The 17,957-nt window shown below is 41.0% G+C and overlaps 2 protein-coding genes across 2 annotated transcripts; one reads left to right on the plus strand and one right to left on the minus strand.

Annotated features, from left to right (window-relative positions):
- Positions 1-5,544: 5,544 nt before the first annotated feature.
- On the minus strand, positions 5,545-11,880 carry leng8 (leukocyte receptor cluster (LRC) member 8). The gene is made up of 16 exons (XM_070834926.1): positions 11,764-11,880; positions 11,535-11,685; positions 10,744-10,876; positions 10,219-10,350; positions 9,985-10,062; positions 9,351-9,780; positions 8,899-9,070; positions 8,647-8,817; positions 8,137-8,385; positions 7,883-8,047; positions 7,485-7,779; positions 7,109-7,210; positions 6,926-6,994; positions 6,714-6,843; positions 6,395-6,602; positions 5,545-6,301 (listed from the first exon to the last, which is right to left on the minus strand). The coding sequence occupies exons 2-16, from the start codon at positions 11,573-11,575 to the stop codon at positions 6,139-6,141; spliced, it is 2,538 nt and encodes an 845-aa protein (XP_070691027.1). The 5' UTR covers positions 11,576-11,685; positions 11,764-11,880; the 3' UTR covers positions 5,545-6,138.
- Positions 11,881-14,870: 2,990 nt separating this feature from the next.
- cdc42ep5 (CDC42 effector protein (Rho GTPase binding) 5) lies at positions 14,871-17,778 on the plus strand. Its single transcript, XM_070835731.1, has 2 exons — positions 14,871-15,006; positions 15,878-17,778. Exon 2 carries the CDS (start codon positions 15,880-15,882, stop codon positions 16,795-16,797), a length of 918 nt encoding a protein of 305 aa, XP_070691832.1. The 5' UTR covers positions 14,871-15,006; positions 15,878-15,879; the 3' UTR covers positions 16,798-17,778.
- Positions 17,779-17,957: the final 179 nt, after the last annotated feature.

Consider the following 17,957-nt stretch of genomic DNA (forward strand, 5'->3'; position numbering starts at 1 on the left):
TGTTTGAGTGTGTGTGTGTGTGTGTGTGTGTGTGTGTGGGAGCATATGAGTGAGGTTATGCATCAACACTATTCAGTTACCTGCTCGACTGAGAGACAGCTGTGACACTGGCATCGTTATTACAGACACATGACTAATGTTTGTCTGGATGTAGTTGAAATTTCATTGGTTATTGTTTTTTTTTTTCTGTTTTGTTTCCTAACAATCTACCTCTCATACATTCTTAGCTTTTAATACAGCTGTCATTATTAATCCTGTTTCGCTTTCTGTACCTGTGATCTCCGCTAAACTCCTTTTTTCTGTCCACAAATCCAAACTAACACAGTTTCTATGGCTCTGTATCTCACCACCTGTTATTTATACAGGGAAGTGTCATTTTTCTGAGCAGCTTTAAACCCCTGTTTTACATTCACGCAGTCATACACATTCACAGCTGGGAGAGCGCAGTCTTCTGCTGTCGGCTTTACTACAGAAATTACGGATTAAAGGCCTCAGTGTTCAGAATTTAAATGTTTCTGGCCAGAGGCTGCATCCCCCATCTTATCTCATAAAACTGCCCACTGTGCAAGAGTTCAAGTTTTTCTTTTTTTTGCATTGTTCTATTCAAACGCTTGTCTAAAGCTGCTTTATTTTGCTCTTTTCCTGTTTTCTGTCTCTCCCTCCTCACTCAGAAGTGTTGGACGACGTCTTGACTTGTGTTGATGATTTCCTCTTTGTTTCTGTTTCACTCTTTTCTGCTGTGTTTGACGTTTACCTCTTAATAAATCTTTTCTCTCTTTTCTGCCCTTCATTGATTGATCACTGGTTTCTCTCTTTTCTTTAGTAGTAGGTGTAGTTGTGCCAATATAAGACTTGCCCTAGATTTTAATCTTCTTTCTGCTTTTTTAACCACTCTTCCATCCTTTCGCTCTGGTTGACTCTACCCTTTGCTTTTGACTCGCTCTCTTTTCGCTTGATGCATCCTTTTTCTCTGCTCATTTTCTTTCTTCTGCTCCTGTACACTCTTTAGGTCTAGCTTTACTTTATTGTGATTAAATTAGCTCTTTGCCTGCTGATGCTTAGTTCTCTCTCTGTCTTCTGAGTTTATTTATATAATTCTGAGCTCTATTTTTGCTCATTAGTCTGTTATCATTGACTTCTTATAGTTTCTTTATCAGAACTTTAGACTTATGATCTTGTAATTAGCTTTAATGTACTTTTTCTAACTGCTATTATTATTACGCAAGGCTTAATAAAGTTGATCTAGAGGTACATAATTTAAATTAATTTATTGTATTTTGATGTATGTATAATCAGGCCATCATTAGTGACTTGAAACATCTTAGATTATTTTCCTTTCACTGCACTTTCTGTATAAAGCTTCAACCTTCAAACTTTTTTCCCTGCTGTTCGTCTCCTTTCTCTACTTGCACATTTCTTTTTTCCCTTTCAAACTTCACTGCACGAGCTGTCCTTCGCTGTTCTTTCCTTCTTTTTAACTGATTGCATGTAGTTATATACATTAATTTCTACTTCATCTTTGATTACTGCTGTATTTTCCAGAGCTTTCCCTTTAATTTCATATTTTCTAAATGTTTTTCCACTCATCATTGGACCTCTTTATTTCCAACTACTCTACTCACTTTCATTACATTTTAAACCTCAAATGTATTGGTTGAAATAAAAAATAAAAATAAAAACGTTGCTGAACTAAAGAGCTTGAGAAGTAAATTACTTCTTTGCAATAAGTAACCTAATCACTCATTTTTATTCTTACATTGTCACAGGTGCCTCTCACTTGATGTTTCACATTTCAGAATAAACCGTCTATAAACTTGACTTATCAGTTTTGTGACCTTTTATTTTCCACCGCTCAAAATCTTCTGGTTTTGTGGGTTGATCCACTTATGCCTAAATTTACTGATCAATCCTGCCATTACACACACACCAAAATTTAAAAGCAACACTGTATGCCATCATACTTGAATTTTATTAGACTTTTTCAAAATATGTACACGATATTTACAAAATGGCAGTTTATCATGTAAGATCTGTAGAGGGTTGGGGTTGGGGACTGGGAGGAGCCATTACAGATAAACCTTCAGCTTCAGTTGTTAGTGAGCTGCAACATAAACTATTAAAGCATTGCAGACGCAACACAATACTTACTAGTGAGTGTGACTAGTTGCACAAGGCAACCGGTCACAAACATACTCAACATAAAGGGAAAAGATATGAGAAGAGAACAAATACTGGTTAGAGATTTGGAGGAGAGAGCAGGGAGGGGCGGCATGCAGGGAGAAAGTGAGGGAAGACGGATTCAAATGAAGACGAGTTAAAAAGGAAACAGCAGGAAATGAACACAGCTGAGGCGAGGGACGTGGGAGTTGTTCCAGTGTCAAATATCAAGGAAGGAGTTACAAAGACTGATGGAGGTTTACACTAACATGGGAGCAAAAAATACTGAAAACGTGGCTAAGGCATTGGAGGGAGAGAAAGAACAAAGCATCCAAAATGACAGTGTGTATTGTTAGTTGTCTGGGGTGAATTTTCTACTAAAAAAGAAAAAATAATGAAAAAAAGAGAAAGCAAACATTCTGGGCTGTTTCGATGCAGAAAACCTGAGACATCTGAAGTACACACTTTAACCATGTGCATGAAATTGACATTTTCACAAAGCCAAGCTCATCACATCTGAAAAAACCAAAAGTCATTTCTTAGCATGGGAGCACACACCAGCACATCAAATAAGAAACCTTGTCTAAAGAGGACTGCTTACTGAGGAAAATAAAAAAAAGTTACTAAATATAAGCGAATTTTGAGGCTAACATGTTCTGTATGTCCAGACACATTTTCAATGAGGGATTTAACTCTCAAAACTAATCTCTGCAGCAACTCTGTCAATGATTTCTAACCACAAATAAATAGAGCAAAAGAAAAAAAATCTAGACGACAAATTCTAGCAGCACACAACTGAAGGCATATTATTAAAAAGACACGAATGCATCTGGACAAACAGAAAACAACAGTACAAGGTGACTTTGTCAATCATCCAACTTTGCTTTTTAAACTAAACAGGTATCGTGTTGCACAGAAAGACATTTTAAATATTTGGGTTAGCAGCAAATCACATTAGCAGCAGATGAACATTTTCCACATTTCATTGTGTGAGCCTCCCATTTATTTTATCAGCTGTATGGCTTCAACTTCAGTGGGTCAAACCAAGACTGGAATTGCTCACAATTCACTCTCTCCGGCTGGCGTCTGGAGGTGCTTCGCCCACTTATCATCCCTCCGTGTGCTCCTGCAATGCAGCAGTGCTACGAGCTGAAGAATGAGAGGTCTGATGGTGTGTGAGAGAAAGGTTCAGGGAGTGAGGGGAGGGAATAGCAAAGAGGACAGGGGGGTCAGGTAAATGAAGGGGAGGAAAGAAAACATGTTGAGATCATTGTCATTACAAAATATCTGCTGAAATAATGGTCAGCTACAAACATCTTGGAAAACAAATCCAGGTTTACAAGAACGTTTTGTCAATCTGATGGAAATTTGTGATTTTGTGGAAGGTGCTACTTCCAAACACAATATGTGTGTTTGGCAGAGGTGGTTCAATTCATCACAGAGTATAAACACCAGCTTTGCATGGAACGATCTGCCAGCACGAAGCTTCCACAGAATAGGCAGAGTCACATTAATGTGGCAACGTGTTTTTAGCCCGAAGACAAGATTATTTTAAAAACAGCCACATTTTTCATTTCAGTGGAAACTGAGCACAAGATCTTGCCAACATTTGGTTTAAGAGCCTGTGTGGATGTTTTCAGGCTGTACTGGGACAAACTTGCTCGCATTCAACTGGCAATTATCAAGTCCACTGCAACATCCAATGTAATGAATAACACAACCCAATCCAGACCTGTCAGCACTTAAGTTTACATATTCACATAAATGGTCTAAGTAAGAGGTTTGCGAAACTAAGAGAAAGAGAAAAAAAAAAAAAAAAAAAAAAAAAAAAAATTCACACTTACCCGTGTGTTAACTAAAAAAAACTTCACTATGCTCTAATGGAAAAGAAATCTAAGCAATATCATACAATATTTACAAAAACATTGTGTAGACGGGTAAACACGTCAATTATACAGCAAGCCAGCTTCCACTCATGTTCCTACAGTTGCAGTTAATACTGTTCAAATAAAAAATGTCAACCTGCATTTATGGGGAACCAAATTCTAAGATAGGGTGGGAAGTCTGCATTTAAGGTTCTGCCGTTTAGGGATATATTCCTGACATTTGAAAACTGTCTGATCGCTCGTAGTTTAAGTGTCATAACACATATTCTTCCCCAATTATCACCTAAGACAGTGTGCACCACCACCAATATTATTCTGTGTCTGAAGATAATTCAGAGAGAATTTGTTCAACTCCAACACCTCTGCCACCTAAAGAACCTGTTCTGTCTTTACATTTTGGGTAAACAGTTCAGTAGACTATCATGAGGCTACATTTGCACTTTTATTTTAGAAAATTACATCATAACTAATGGGAAAATGGATAAAAGCAGTGGTCTCTTCATTAACTTACTATCTACATCAGTTTAAAACTCATGTTTGGATTTAAATATTTTTCCAAATGTCATTTAAACAGCATGCATTTGTGCAGTAAGTTACTGGGATCTCACTGACTTTGACATTTTAGGATATTGTTAAATTTGTTATTATTAATTCATCTGTCCAATATTATCCTGTAAATTACGATAAAAATCTGCTCTGCACCTCCATAATTCTTTTTCTGAAAGGCCAATACTGCTATCCAAAATACACAAGACATAAAACACGTAACACAGAAGAAATGTGAGGCTACATCTGTTGTGCCGTCATCCACCTCCTTCCAGAGAAGTCTCTTTGTCTTACCAGCCTCGCAAAACACCAGAGCCAGATGTAGCATACAAACCACTCGTTGTTATTCCTTCTTGGGGAAACGGCCATTTTCCCACTGGTGCTTCACCACGTAGAATTCTCCTTCAGCTCTATTTGTTTCTTTTGATTATCAGCTGCTGAGGTCAAGACGATCAACACGGATGAAAGATGGGCGTCATCACTGGACTTTGCTGTGTTTATCAGGGTGTGCTGGCAGACCTTCTACCTGAGGATGATGGAAGCAGATTCCCTCTCCGCCTCTTGCTGCTGTGAATCTGGAGATGGAGCTCAGCTTCCGGGGTATGATGGAGTGAGGAGGTCACCTTGATGAAGAACACTTGCCTGTATCCTTTATCATACATAAAGTCAATGCTCATCAGATGAGACTTTTCCCCTCAATGCTGGCCATCTATTTCATGACTGGGACCAGCATGAATAACTACTACTTCAATCAGGAACAAGACTTAGGTCCATTGATTTCGCAGCCATGAGTGGGGACAAGGAACGGGATGAACAGCCAACTGCAGATACCTTGAGGAAACTGGGCGCAGGGCAGGACATACAAACCACCAACTCTTCTTTAGGATAAACTGCTGGCCTCTTCTCGCCTCGTAGTCTCACAGTCTCTAAGAGGAAAGTGTAAAGTTGACCTGATTCCATAGACTTGACTTTAGACAGGAGACAGCTGGAGGAATGACTTGAAGAATAGCTGTTTGCTTTTCCCTTTTGGTTGTCAAGGCATGAAACTTCAGGTCTTGGAGCTGTTGACTTGAGGAAGGAAAAGACATGACATAACACTGTTAGCTTTGACATCTGATGGAAGGAACAGGAACCGTGAGGGCGAGAGCTTCCCTGATCTGGTTCTGTGACTTCCTAGCCTCCAAGTGCTGAGATTACATGATAATCCCAAATCTAACCTATTCACTCACTGTTCTGGCATCATACACGTAGTGAGACATCTTGGGAATTAAGCTAACCTAAAAATATTTGAGTGACAGTGTGAGCAGACTCTTCATGTTTAAAACAGTTCTACTACGAGTGTCAGAAAATTACATCTGCCTTCTGAAATCTGAATGTTGCAGCAGAGCGTTCTAGCATGTGCCTTTCTACATGGGGCTCCTATAGTTGTTAGTCTGCTGAATACTCTCTCTGAACTGGCTGAGGTGTCTGAAGTGCAGTGCAATGTATAAGTAAGGATCCATTATGGTCCCTTAGCGCCTCCCTTCATGGTGCGAACCCCCCATCCACCTCAGGAGGCAGCCAAAGCGGCTGTGCTGGCTTTGCAGTCTATCTTTGTGGGGTCAGAGGGGGTAAAAGTGACACCTAGCCCAGTAAGAAATGCCATACAGGAGTCTAAACAAGGGAAGCCCAGATTGGACTGCGCATACTGCACTGGCAAGTCAGGCCTGAACCTGCAGACAGAAGAAACAAAAAAATGGAGATCAGCACTCAATCTTTACTAAAAAGGACCTAAAAAACATGGACCTTTCTGGCAAGTGACTTACGTTTTGACTATGGCCCGAAGTGCAACCTTTCTTTCCCTTTCTACAAACTTGTCAATGAGGTATGAAGCCATGCGTGGGGCTTCCTGGTACAGTTTAAAGAAACGGCGGAAGTTTCCAAGTGCCCAGGCAGCACGGAGTGCAAGAGCATGGGCCACACACACGTCGGCCCGCAGCACTGGGGTCAAGTACACCAACTCAGTGGTCAGATCTGGAGGGGAAGATGAATGGCCCACTTAAAATGTGCAAGGAAACCGCACAGAGGGTGCGAACATGTATGCGATTTGTAATAGTGACTCTAAAGAAAACTTTGTGAGCATACCTCCAGAATTTTTAGTGAAGATGTAATACAGCAATCTATATGCTGTAAACTCTCCAATGTTCTCTGAGGGATTGTCCTTATACAGGGCCTTCAGCTGGGTCTGGCACTGGTTGAACTCTTCATGGTCTCCCTGAAGACAACACTCAACTGGTATTAAAAAAAATATACCGTTATCACTTTTAGCTAGTGCTTATAATGAAAAACAGACTCACCTTTTCCAGTGCAATGCGTGCATGACACTCGTACACTTCCACTGTGAAGTCAGTACGCACACCTTGGACCTGAATAATGATCGGGGAAAATACATTAGGACAAAGCAGAAAACAATAACCCAAGCAGAAGTGAACATTGTAGAAAGACAATGAAATAATTAAAGATATATGATGGTAACTCACCGTGAGATCCTGTCGTATGGACTTCATCTGTTCACAGGCATAGGTGTAGTCCTGGTGGGTTTTCCAGTGTGCCTTCACTGCCTGCAGAGATTTTCTCAGGACCTGGGTAAAAACAAGTTCAGAAATAGGTTATAGTTTGACCTTTATCTTCTGTGGTATGAAAGGAGAAAAATACATTCAGAGGTTTCATCATGTCAAACCCTCCCCCTCCGTTGTTTTGTGCATTTTGCATGGTGTAAGGTATGGTGAAAAACTGATTTAGAAAACGTTCAACCAACACATATATTCAACATTTCTCACACATTAAGAGACAAGAAAAGGCCATACAGGTACAGTAAGAATACATTATAAAGGATGACAGAAGAGCATGACTTACATGCACAGGGCGCACAGTGGAGGGGTCTGGGGCACAGGTGAGCCTCAAGTAGGGCTTGGTGATGTCCTGGCATGTGCCCACAATGGGGCAGTCCTCCCAGCTGAGGCCTTCCTGTGTTCCATCAGGTAGGTCCAGGGAATTGATGGAGAGAACCAGGGGCTCCGAGCGAAGCTGCTTGTGGAAACGAGCTGCTCTGCTCTGCTTCTTGGCTTCTCTGTTGGGATCATGGAAATCCAGACCAGCACTGCCACCTTTCCTCTTCTTTCCCATAGCTGAATTGGAATCTTCCATGTTTCTGTGAGGATAGGTTTAATTAAAATCCTCCATTTTTGCCTTCCTCAAGAAAGATAAGGGCCTAGTTACACATAATTTTCATTGTAACATAATTAGCAATTTACCTCCTTCCTCTATTGGCTTTCCCTCCTCTTCCTCGCCCTCTCTCTCCACCTCCACGTCCTCTATCTCTCTCATTACCACGACCACGTGCTCCTCTCTGACTTCGTCTTGACAGCTGAGGTCGGAGGTCACTGGACATGCTGCTGTCTGACTGTGATCCAGAATCACTGGGAGCATAGAGATACAAGACATTTAAGAAGAAAATACAAACAAAGTCCTCAGTAACCAAAGTAATTGGGGGGAAACAGTGTCTTACCTGCGTCTGTGCCTTTGGTTGCTGCGGTCCCTGTGTCGTCCGTGGGAGGGCGATGGGGAGCGGGAGGAGGAACGGGAGGAACTAGAGGAAGGACTCCTTTGGGAAAATATATTCCTGTAGTGGCCCAATCTGTGTCCACCACCCCTGCCTCTTGATGCTGCTGCTACTGTGCTTCCACCACGGCTAATTGAGCCATCTGATGACCTCTGGGGTGGAATAGCTTCCCAACGAGACTGCTTGACCTTTAGTCTACAAAAAAAGACCCAAATGTATGAATGTACAAACTGCAGGCAAAGGTATCAGCGCGTCACAGAACTATAAAGAACCAAGAAATCCATCAGTCAAGACTGTTGCAGTAACAGAGAAAAATTATTCAATATACCCCTGTACTCAACTGAACCCACATTAAAAAGTAAACTGATATTTGTTTAATCTGCAAATCTCATGTACAGTAATTTGAAGAAAATTAAAAACTAAAACAGGCAAACAGTATTGCACTACTAAACTCACTCTGGCAATGGCTCTCTGGTCCAATCAATGGTATAAGCAGAGCCATCCTTTAACCGGTCCTGCAGAACTTCCTTCAGCACTTTCTCTGTACGATCTTTGTCTTCCTCTGTCTCACAGGCTGTAAAACAGCGCTGCACATATTCCTTCATGGCTTGGGGCCAGTCCTGGGGTCTAAAGAGAAAGCATTTCAAGTCAACGTATTATTCACAGATTATAAAAATACTGAATCCATGGAGACAGACTAGTTCTCACCGTGTCTGAGAACCACCAGGTGCAGCGCTGGCACTAGCTGGGGAGGAAGGAGTTGGATTCAATCCAGAGGGCTGCTCGCCTGGAGGGAAAGTCTGATTGGAAATTGGGGAACACTGAACCTGATAGGGCCTCTTGGGAATATTGAACTTCACAGAAGCTGTCCCAGGTGCCTCTGTGTGAACAAATATATAAAAAGTAAATTATTTGAGCACTAAGTTTTTTATAACTAAACTGACATCTGAAACCTTAGCTGTAGTTACTTAGTTTGGGCTATAGTTGACACAAGCATGTAATTAATGCACTCAAATGCAAATATGGAAATAATAATAGAGATAACATATGTGTAAGCTGCATAAGAGAAAGAGGGTGTCACCAACATCAGACCCTCCACAGTAATTCAGTTTAAAAAAAAGTTATAAATGTTAGCAACTTCACAAAAGAGTAAATCTTACGTTTCATGCGGTGCCACAGTTGCTGTCCTTGTTTTTGGTTTTTGTTTTTGTTGACCTCTCCTCTGCCGAGCCCCGTTACATACTGGCCAGGTTGCTGTTGCTGCTGGGAGGTATTTTGAGAGGGCTGATAGGTGTTCTGGGCTTGGAAGCCCTGTCCATAATTAGGTCTTCCTTGGGAATGATTGTAAACTGGCATTTGGTTGGGGTCACCGGGTGGGTATGCCATGGAGTTATTGGCACTATAAGCATTTTGTGATGGAGGAGGGGGGTACTGGGAGTTGGGTGGGGGAGGAATAGGTGGGGGTGGAGGCGGAGGGGGTTTCTCTGAGGTGGTTGGGCTTTGGGGTGGTTGGGGAGTAGCAGGAGGAGGTGGTTGTGGTTGAGAGGGGTAGTTGGATGACTGGTCTTCCATTCCAGGCACTGGAGGAGGCTATGAAAAGAAAGACAGAAAATACAGAAAAAGCCATTTTAGCTGTAACACACAGACTTTTTGAAGGGAAAGAAATGCACCTGAAGCTACAAAAATGACTGGAGAATAAACTGAACATCAATTTGATGAAACACTGTGATGTTACAAATAACTACACATATTACACACCATAAATATGTTGCTGTACTAAGCAAACTCTTGTACCTGTCCATTAGAGGTTGGAGTTCCGGGGTAAGGCCCTGGGGGTACACCATACTGATTTGGTGGATATGCAGCTCCATACTGGAAAGTCAGAGAAACCCATGTTGTCATTGTAGTACCTTCTCCAAATATCTCAGCATCAGATGTTATTTAGGGAGACACAGATGTACAAGTCCTACAGCTAACAATATTGAATGCAGTGCATTCCATTGAGGCAAAATAACTTTCTGGACTTACTGGACCCATGGGGTAGTAGTAGTTATAGGGGTATGTGTATCCAGGGTAATGCTGCTGAGTTTGCTGGTACCATGGATAGTACTGCTGCTGCATGGCAGCAGAGTCAGTCACTGCTGGCTGAAACTGACCGGCCTGAAATGACACATATACATAAATAGCCGTGGCATTTTAATCCAGAACAGAGAGGGGCTCATCTAGCAGGAACAGAAATGGTAATGCAGCAAGAATGTGCACACATTTTTAATTAAGAAACTGATACATTAACACTTGAAAACAAAATTATAGCCACTTCACCACCTGACACCATCCATATATAAACACTCTTTTACTATTCCAGGCATAATTCTGCAGAACGGTTCATGTGGGACTACTGGATAGGATTAAAAGTTGATCAAGTTTTTTATTTATGTTGATGTTCAGCTTCCACATTTGAATTTTTACAGCTCACCTCATGATCAAATCACTTAAAATGTATTTCAATGCTCTGTAAGAAAGCCCAAAATAAACAATGAGAGAAGAGCTCACCTCTGCTGTGGTCCGGTTGGCTTGTGTGGCCTTAGCAGAGCTCTGACTCTTGTTGATGGATGCAAGTGCTTGTCTTGCTTTCTCCCATTCAGGGTTTTCATGGACCTGGCCATCTCCAGCAGCACCATAGGACCTGCCACAGACACAGAAACATGAGACAAGTGTGTTTTGATACAGTGATTTATCTGTTGCACATAGGTATGGTTAATAAGTCATTACCGCGGTAAAGAAAAAAAAACAACTACAAATGTAACGGGTTTGCTCTCGTGTAAGCCAACATATTAAAACCTTTTATGAAGAAATATTGACAGTAGGTTTGATGCTACCTACTAACTTGGCTTACGTCTATCCACTAGTCGTTTTGTTTAAGAGCAAAGTAGCTTTCAATGATAACATTAACCTGATTAGATATTTACTTGTCATTAGAACTAACAATTGTAGCATTAGCTTTAACTCAATGTGCACTACAGTTAACTTGTGATCATTGACGTTACACGTATCGTCGACACCAAAATATCACTTAGCTACATACATGTCTAAAAAATACTAACGTCAAGCAGCGAACAGGTTAGCTTTCTGTTAAACAAACCACTGGCCTGTATGCAGCTAGGAGTGCTAACACTTGTCAACACCTTAAGCTGATCTTATTAATCATCATTAACTCATGATTATAGCCAGGCTAGGCATCTTCCATAGCAAACAATTTATCCACGTTGTTGTCTAAAGTTGTACTACATACATTTCGTTCACCGTGTCTTGTATGTGTTGTGTAGCAATTAAGTACGACCTACCAGTTAGTAGCAGGGGTTGCTTGTGTCGTGTTGGCCGCCATTTCGCCACAGACCACAGTTAGCTTTGGGAAGCTAACGCTAGCAGCGTTGTTCGCTAGCTAAGCTAGCAGGCTAGCGAGAACCTCGGCTAACGTCGTTACCGTTAGCTCTCCTGCCACAGCAAAGGTAAACAAGATGAAGTCCGACACGACGATCAACTGTCAGCCGACCACTAATGACACTCACTTACCTATACAAAGAAGTCAAACTTTAATATACTCAGAATAAAGGTGCAAACTGAAAAATTTAAGAAAAGAGTAGCATAATCGCTTCCTTCTTCGCTGACAACCAACTTCGTGTGAGCGGCTGCGGAGATACAAAATGGCAGATAAGTAAACTGGCCAAGTCAAATGACGCTGTGGAGCCACTGTTTTTACGCCCGGAGTACGTCCTTTCAGGCAAAGCTCGCTCCCTATGCACTGTGGATAGAACTGCTTATTACTCCCTCTTTCTGTACCACCCCTACCGGCTGCACCAAGCAAATGTTTAGCCTTTAGTTTAGGTCAGAGTGTATTCACCTACTGGCCTGTCAATCATAACCAATGGGGCAGGGTTGTAGCCTGAGAGGGAAAACACAGGGCATAAATAATCCACACACATACGTCCTTCTCTTTGCTAAAGTTAATCAAAAGGAAAAATAAAACTAGTCTAAACTCCAATTACCGATGTTTCATTCCCAATTATTAATCTTAACATCAGCTCATGTTATTTGTCCATGAGTTGACATGTTCTTCATCATGACCATATTTGGGAGAGGTTGTAATTTCACCCAGTCAGTGATTTATTGTATGTTTTTTACTCAGTGTGTTTTCAGACTCATAGATCTTAGGCATACTTACTCAATAGAGCACATATATTTTCCCTCAGACCTTCCTGTGAAGCACACACAGCTGCAGGATGTGTGTGTATGTGTAAAGCCTGTGAGAGTGTGTGCGTTACAGAGAGGGGAGTCATTTCCTGTCAGATGGCATCTCCCACACTTGATCCCCTGATTCATTCAAGCCTTTTGGAAATCTCTATGGACTGCGAATGAAATACGCAATTGTTGTAATTGTGCATTTTGTAGCAGGACTCACAATGTCTTTTAAAGCATATAATTCTCTTGGGACAACTCTGGTAAACAAAACACTCATACAACAAATTTCTGTCATTCACAACTTTTTACTCCTGGCAGTTTGAGTATTGTAGGCTGTTGACTTTAGTGGAATACCGAAATACTAGTAAGTATATCGGCAAGAACTCCAAACCTTTATTTAAAATCTATATAAAAATAAAAGATTCTTACTTTTGTTGGCCTTATCCTGTTGGCAGAGTTTTCAAATAAATAAAATACTGTCTTCAGTGTAATTTCCAGCCCATTTCTCACAGAAAATGATAACATGTGCCTGCTGAATGAATAATTTGTTCCCATTGTTGTCTTGTTGGCTACATCATCACACAAATATGTCAAGCATTTATGACAACATCTCACAAACAATGACTCACTGCCTGGCACCATTGTGTGAATACCTGGAGCTTCTGTTTCTTTAACACATGGGAGGAAGCTGGATAGTTAATTAAAAAGAATCTCTTGTCCACTTCTGTTGTTTGATCCAAATTTGGCTTTGTTTTCCAGGCATATTTAAGTAGATTTCTTCCTTATTGATGGAATGTGAGAATGAATGTGGGGTTAACTATGTGAGGCAGGTTATTTATGCACCAGACTGACACCCTTCAAAATGTCATCAGGTAAGTGGTGCAATACATGAGTGTTAGCTTCACTGACTGCATTCCATTATAATTGCAGTAAACTTTAAGTCAAGCCACTCATGAGTTCAGTGTGTAATGCAATTTGTCTGGTATACTGGTGTAGCATTAAGCATAACCAAAGCCTGGAAAAAGACTCTAATATGTGAATTTAACCCAGGAAGGCTACCACTTATGAGTCATGGGTTTTAATGTTTTTTTTTTCTACAAATTTGGACATTTTAGTAATCTTGGGGGAGTTTATGTACATATACATAGTTTATGCTTATTCCAGCCTTCTTTTAATCAGAGTCTTGACATTCGTTCAGTAAAGCTTTACGTTGCGAGTCAGTAATTTCCTTGGAAGTGTGTAATAAATACCAGAAAATAAAGAAATTAGAGGTAAAGTTCTGAGATAATTCAGTTTGTGTTCTGTTTATCCATCCATCCATCCATTGTCTATACCGCTTGTCCTTAAGGGCCGCGGGGGGGCTGGAGCTGACTGTGGGCGAGAAGCTGTGTGGACCCTGGACTGGTTGCCAGTCAGTCTGAGTTCTTGAGTATAGTTCATGTACTTTAAAATATTCTATATTTTTCATGTTTCTAACAAATATTATAAAACCAACTACCAGTTCATTCTGCTACCAAGAATTGTCCATGTCGCCGAAGCCAAATACCCTGACCTTCATTGTTGTCCAAAAAATATCAGTCAGTGTTGCACTGAGTGACCTGTTTCTTCGCTAACATGACCATGGGCGCCGTAGTTCATTTTGAATCGCTGCTAATTATTATGCTGTCCTGCTGCTGTAAACAATGACCGAACACACATAAAGTGCAGAACTCCTCACCTGAAATAGTCCCCTACTATTTACTCCTGTTTGGGTAACATTTACTAAAAACTGCATTTAGCATTTTTTCATTGAAAATCAAATGATAAACATTTTTTTAAAGGTCTTCTGGAGGAACTAACGAGCTAATGTCTTGGGGCCAAATGCCACAAAAAATGGTGGAAGTCAGAAAATATTTAAAGGCCAACCAACACAATGTTAATGTTCTTGTTAATGGTCTTTTCATGTGATTTGTTAGCAATTATAATTAAAAAAAAATGAATTCATAGAATAATGCGAGCCTTATTCTTTAAATTTGAGAAAATATACATATATAGATATGTAAATTAAATATAAAAAACCCAATTAATTTAAACATTATAGAAAATTACTTGTTGGTAATGGCAGAATTTTAATTTATGATCTCACTATTTCTACTTTTTAATGAAAACATAAAATCAAAATTGACACTTACTGTTTGATACTTTTCCCCTGAATATTTGTACATTTACCTTCATATTCACGTAAAAATCCAGTCATCTATATAAACCTGTTGCTTCATAATGACAAACTGTGGCTCTCAATCACAACATAACCTTTAATATAAACTCTGGAGAGTTGACTGTTAGTCTACATGGTTTATATTTAACAATGTCTGGTAAAGTCACAGCTACTTTTGGTCCAGCTCTCCCCAATAGGCGTCGCGTCACTTCCTCAGCCTGTGCCCATCCCTTTGGAAAGAAAAAGAAAATTCACACAGACAAACGACGGCAAGAAAAAGAGCGAGGGAAAAGCCGAGAGGGAGGCGAAAGCAAAAAGCCAGATGAAAGAGCTGGACACAGCGGAGGGAGCCCACCAAAGACCAGAACATACTCTTTAAAGTAAGTTTTCCACACTTTGAATGTTTCGGTGACGCTCACTCAGATCAATTGATCAGCAGTTTTACATTGATCCAAACGTCTCTCTCACCGATTGTTCAATAAGTGTTGCCGTGGCGTGCTCTTAGTATAGCCTATAATATATGTATCTAACTAATATAACACATCATTTACTTTCATTGATGTTATTGTAAAGTTTTAAGTTGGGGTAGGCCTGTAAGCCCCCTCCCCTTCCCAGTTTAACTCACACACACGCACACACACACACACACACGCACACACGGACAAAAACACTGTGTATTATGGTTTGCAGTGTGTGATGTTGATGGAAAGGTTTTTGTAATGGTGTCTCACCTCAAATGTATGGGGCAATATTGTCTTCCACCAACTGTAATAATTATTAACTTGAAATGTTGCCCTGTGGCCTCAACAGGAATAGTTTTTTCATATGAATCAATATGAATTGAATACCCACCAAAGCAGCACAGCTCTGTTTGGTTTGGTATCATAGATTCTTTTTTTTTTTAATGGAGAAAGGTACTGCCTTGTTTTTGTCCACACAAACCCCTGAGGGTAGAGAAAAGTATGCATGAGTGTGTTTCAAGTACAAGTCTCAGCATGGCCTTCACAGCTGCAGCAGGTCCACATTTCTCATTGGTTTCCTACAATATTGCACAACTTTGTGAAGTGTTGATGCCGCCTTGTCTTATCAGGACTCTGGACTGGAGCTCCTACATTTCGGTTTCTTTCTGCGCAGTTTTTGTTTTACACTATGTTATCTCATTTGCTCAGTCTTACTTCTGTCATTCACTGTGTTAACTTATATAACCAAGAATTTGCTATTTTTCCCTTTCCTTCCACAAACTGTCTACAGTCATGCCTCTGCACAAATCCTCCCGGGCCCCTCGCCTGGACCCTACCATGATATCAGCCCCACTGGGTGACTTTCGCCACACCATGCACATTGGGAGGGGAGGTGATGCCTTTGGAGACACCTCCTTCCTGTCCACTCTTGGCCCGAGCCCGGCCAGCCTCGATCCGGGGAGTCCAGGGGGCACGCCAGCTGCTGAGTCTGAGGTGGCAGTCAACCACAGCGATCTCTATACAGATGCTTCAGGAAGCCCACAGAACAATGAGCTGCAGCACTCTGAGTCGGTGTCTTCGTTCACCCTGGACCTGGACCTGGATCTAGGCCCGTCCATGCTGGGGGACGTACTAGGGGTGATGGATGGCCTGGGGCTTGACTCCAATGAGGAGGATGTGTTCAGTCCCACGTCCTCTGTGGGCACAAAGCAGGGAAAAGGGGCCACGGAGATGTCTGTGAACATGCAGAACGAGCTGAATGGGAAGAACTTGGTTGGGTTGGATGGAAACCAGGTGGGAGACGGCAGGATACCAGACGGGAACGGAATCAAGCCAAAGGGGTTACGGCCAAAAGTGCGATTCAGTGATAAACGAGAGGAGATCATTCGCCAAGCATCTGAAGAGGAAGAGGGTCAAGGGTTTGACTTCCAGGATGAGGATCAACTGGCGTGCCGTAGTCCAACGAGGGGTGAGAGTGAGAGGGGCCAGAGCGTAGTAGGTGGGGGTGAAACCGAGTTCACCAATCACAGAGTAGATTTGCCACCGAGTCCGGCTTCGTCACATAGCTCAGAGTATGAAGGAGTCACCTCATTGGACAGGAGGAGGGTCGACAGCTGCCACTCAGAGACTGATTCAGAGGAGGAGGAGGAGGAGGAAGTAGGACGGGGCTACACATTTGAAGATGAGTTTGATGATGAGATTGGTCTATAGGGGATGGGTACGGTTTCCCCCTGAAAACAGATCTTTGCTGTCAATTAAATTAATTATACTGTATTTTCATGAGCTCAGTATCATTTAAATGGGAGGCTATAACAATATGCAAACTGGATTTTTCAAGACTCAGTGAAAGATATCTAGTCCGACGATGTTGCTCAACTGGAAAAGACATTTTATGTTTTATCTATAAGGGGAACAGATAGAGATAAGATTGTTATTTTGATCAGAAAGATTTGGCCAATGTGTCATTTAGGTTATTACAGTGGCAGGTTTGTAGCACTTTGACTGATTTCATTCATCTGGAAGCTTCGCTATGAAACTGATGCTGTGGAAATTTAGTCAGGCTGATAAATTAATGACGCTTGCATTGTCAATTTGAACTATGAACTATATTTGCCATCTAAAGCGCACACAACAGGCGTTGTTTATTGAGCTTTATGTTATCGTGCCTTAAAAGGAGCTGTGTGCATTATTGTACCGTGTCATATCAATGTCTTAATAGTTATTTCTCATATTGCATGTTTATTACAATCTCCGTGTCTTCTCTCGATGTTTAAGCTTTACAGATGGTTTCCAGAGACACTGTCAGTTATCCTGTGTATAATTATTTACTGTGAATTTGTCACATTCCAAATCTGACAGTGTGAGCTTCTCAGATCTTGTTTCATAGTGCTGTTATTTAGCATGCTTTCAAGTTACCAAAGCTTTTCTTTGGGCTGTGGGGCTGGACTATTACTAAAAATGCTGAGACAATCATGGGATTTAAAAGGTCAATTGTAAATCAGGACCAGCAGTGTATTTTTGTATGTTTCTTGCTTGTAAAATGCTTGCTTTTAAAAAAGTATTTTATTTCATAATGCTGTAAAAGGGAATAACCATTGTGCTCATCTGTTAAAAATGCTGGTTTAAACACATTCTGTGGTTTAATAAGGATTACAGTGAAAACAATAAAGCAGTTATTGGGATTTTAAGATATTCACGAGCCTTGGCTGACTCTTATTTTCTATGGGAATGACCCCAGGGCAAAACTGGAGCAAAAAAGTATTCACTATTCAGTGTAAATCTGAAGGTCATTCTGTGCTCTCCTCCATTATGAATAAAAACAGATATGGTAGACCACCCTCTTTAAAGACATGACTTTAAGAAGAAAAAAA

Source organism: Pempheris klunzingeri, chromosome 8, assembly GCF_042242105.1.
Source record: "Pempheris klunzingeri isolate RE-2024b chromosome 8, fPemKlu1.hap1, whole genome shotgun sequence".
NCBI classification, from domain to species: Eukaryota; Metazoa; Chordata; class Actinopteri; order Acropomatiformes; family Pempheridae; genus Pempheris; species Pempheris klunzingeri.

Excerpts from the sequence above, each read along its gene's own strand:
- cdc42ep5 (XM_070835731.1), top strand. The coding sequence starts at position 15,880 with ATGCCTCTGCACAAATCCTCCCGGGCCCCTCGCCTGGACCCTACCATG.
- leng8 (XM_070834926.1), bottom strand. The coding sequence starts at position 11,575 with ATGGCGGCCAACACGACACAAGCAACCCCTGCTACTAACTG. Across the intron at positions 7,211-7,484 it reads CCACTGTGCGCCCTGTGCAT|GTCCTGAGAAAATCTCTGCA; the intron begins GTAAGTCATGCT and ends GTTTTTACCCAG. Across the intron at positions 6,603-6,713 it reads CTTCACTAAAAATTCTGGAG|ATCTGACCACTGAGTTGGTG; the intron begins GTATGCTCACAA and ends CTTCCCCTCCAG.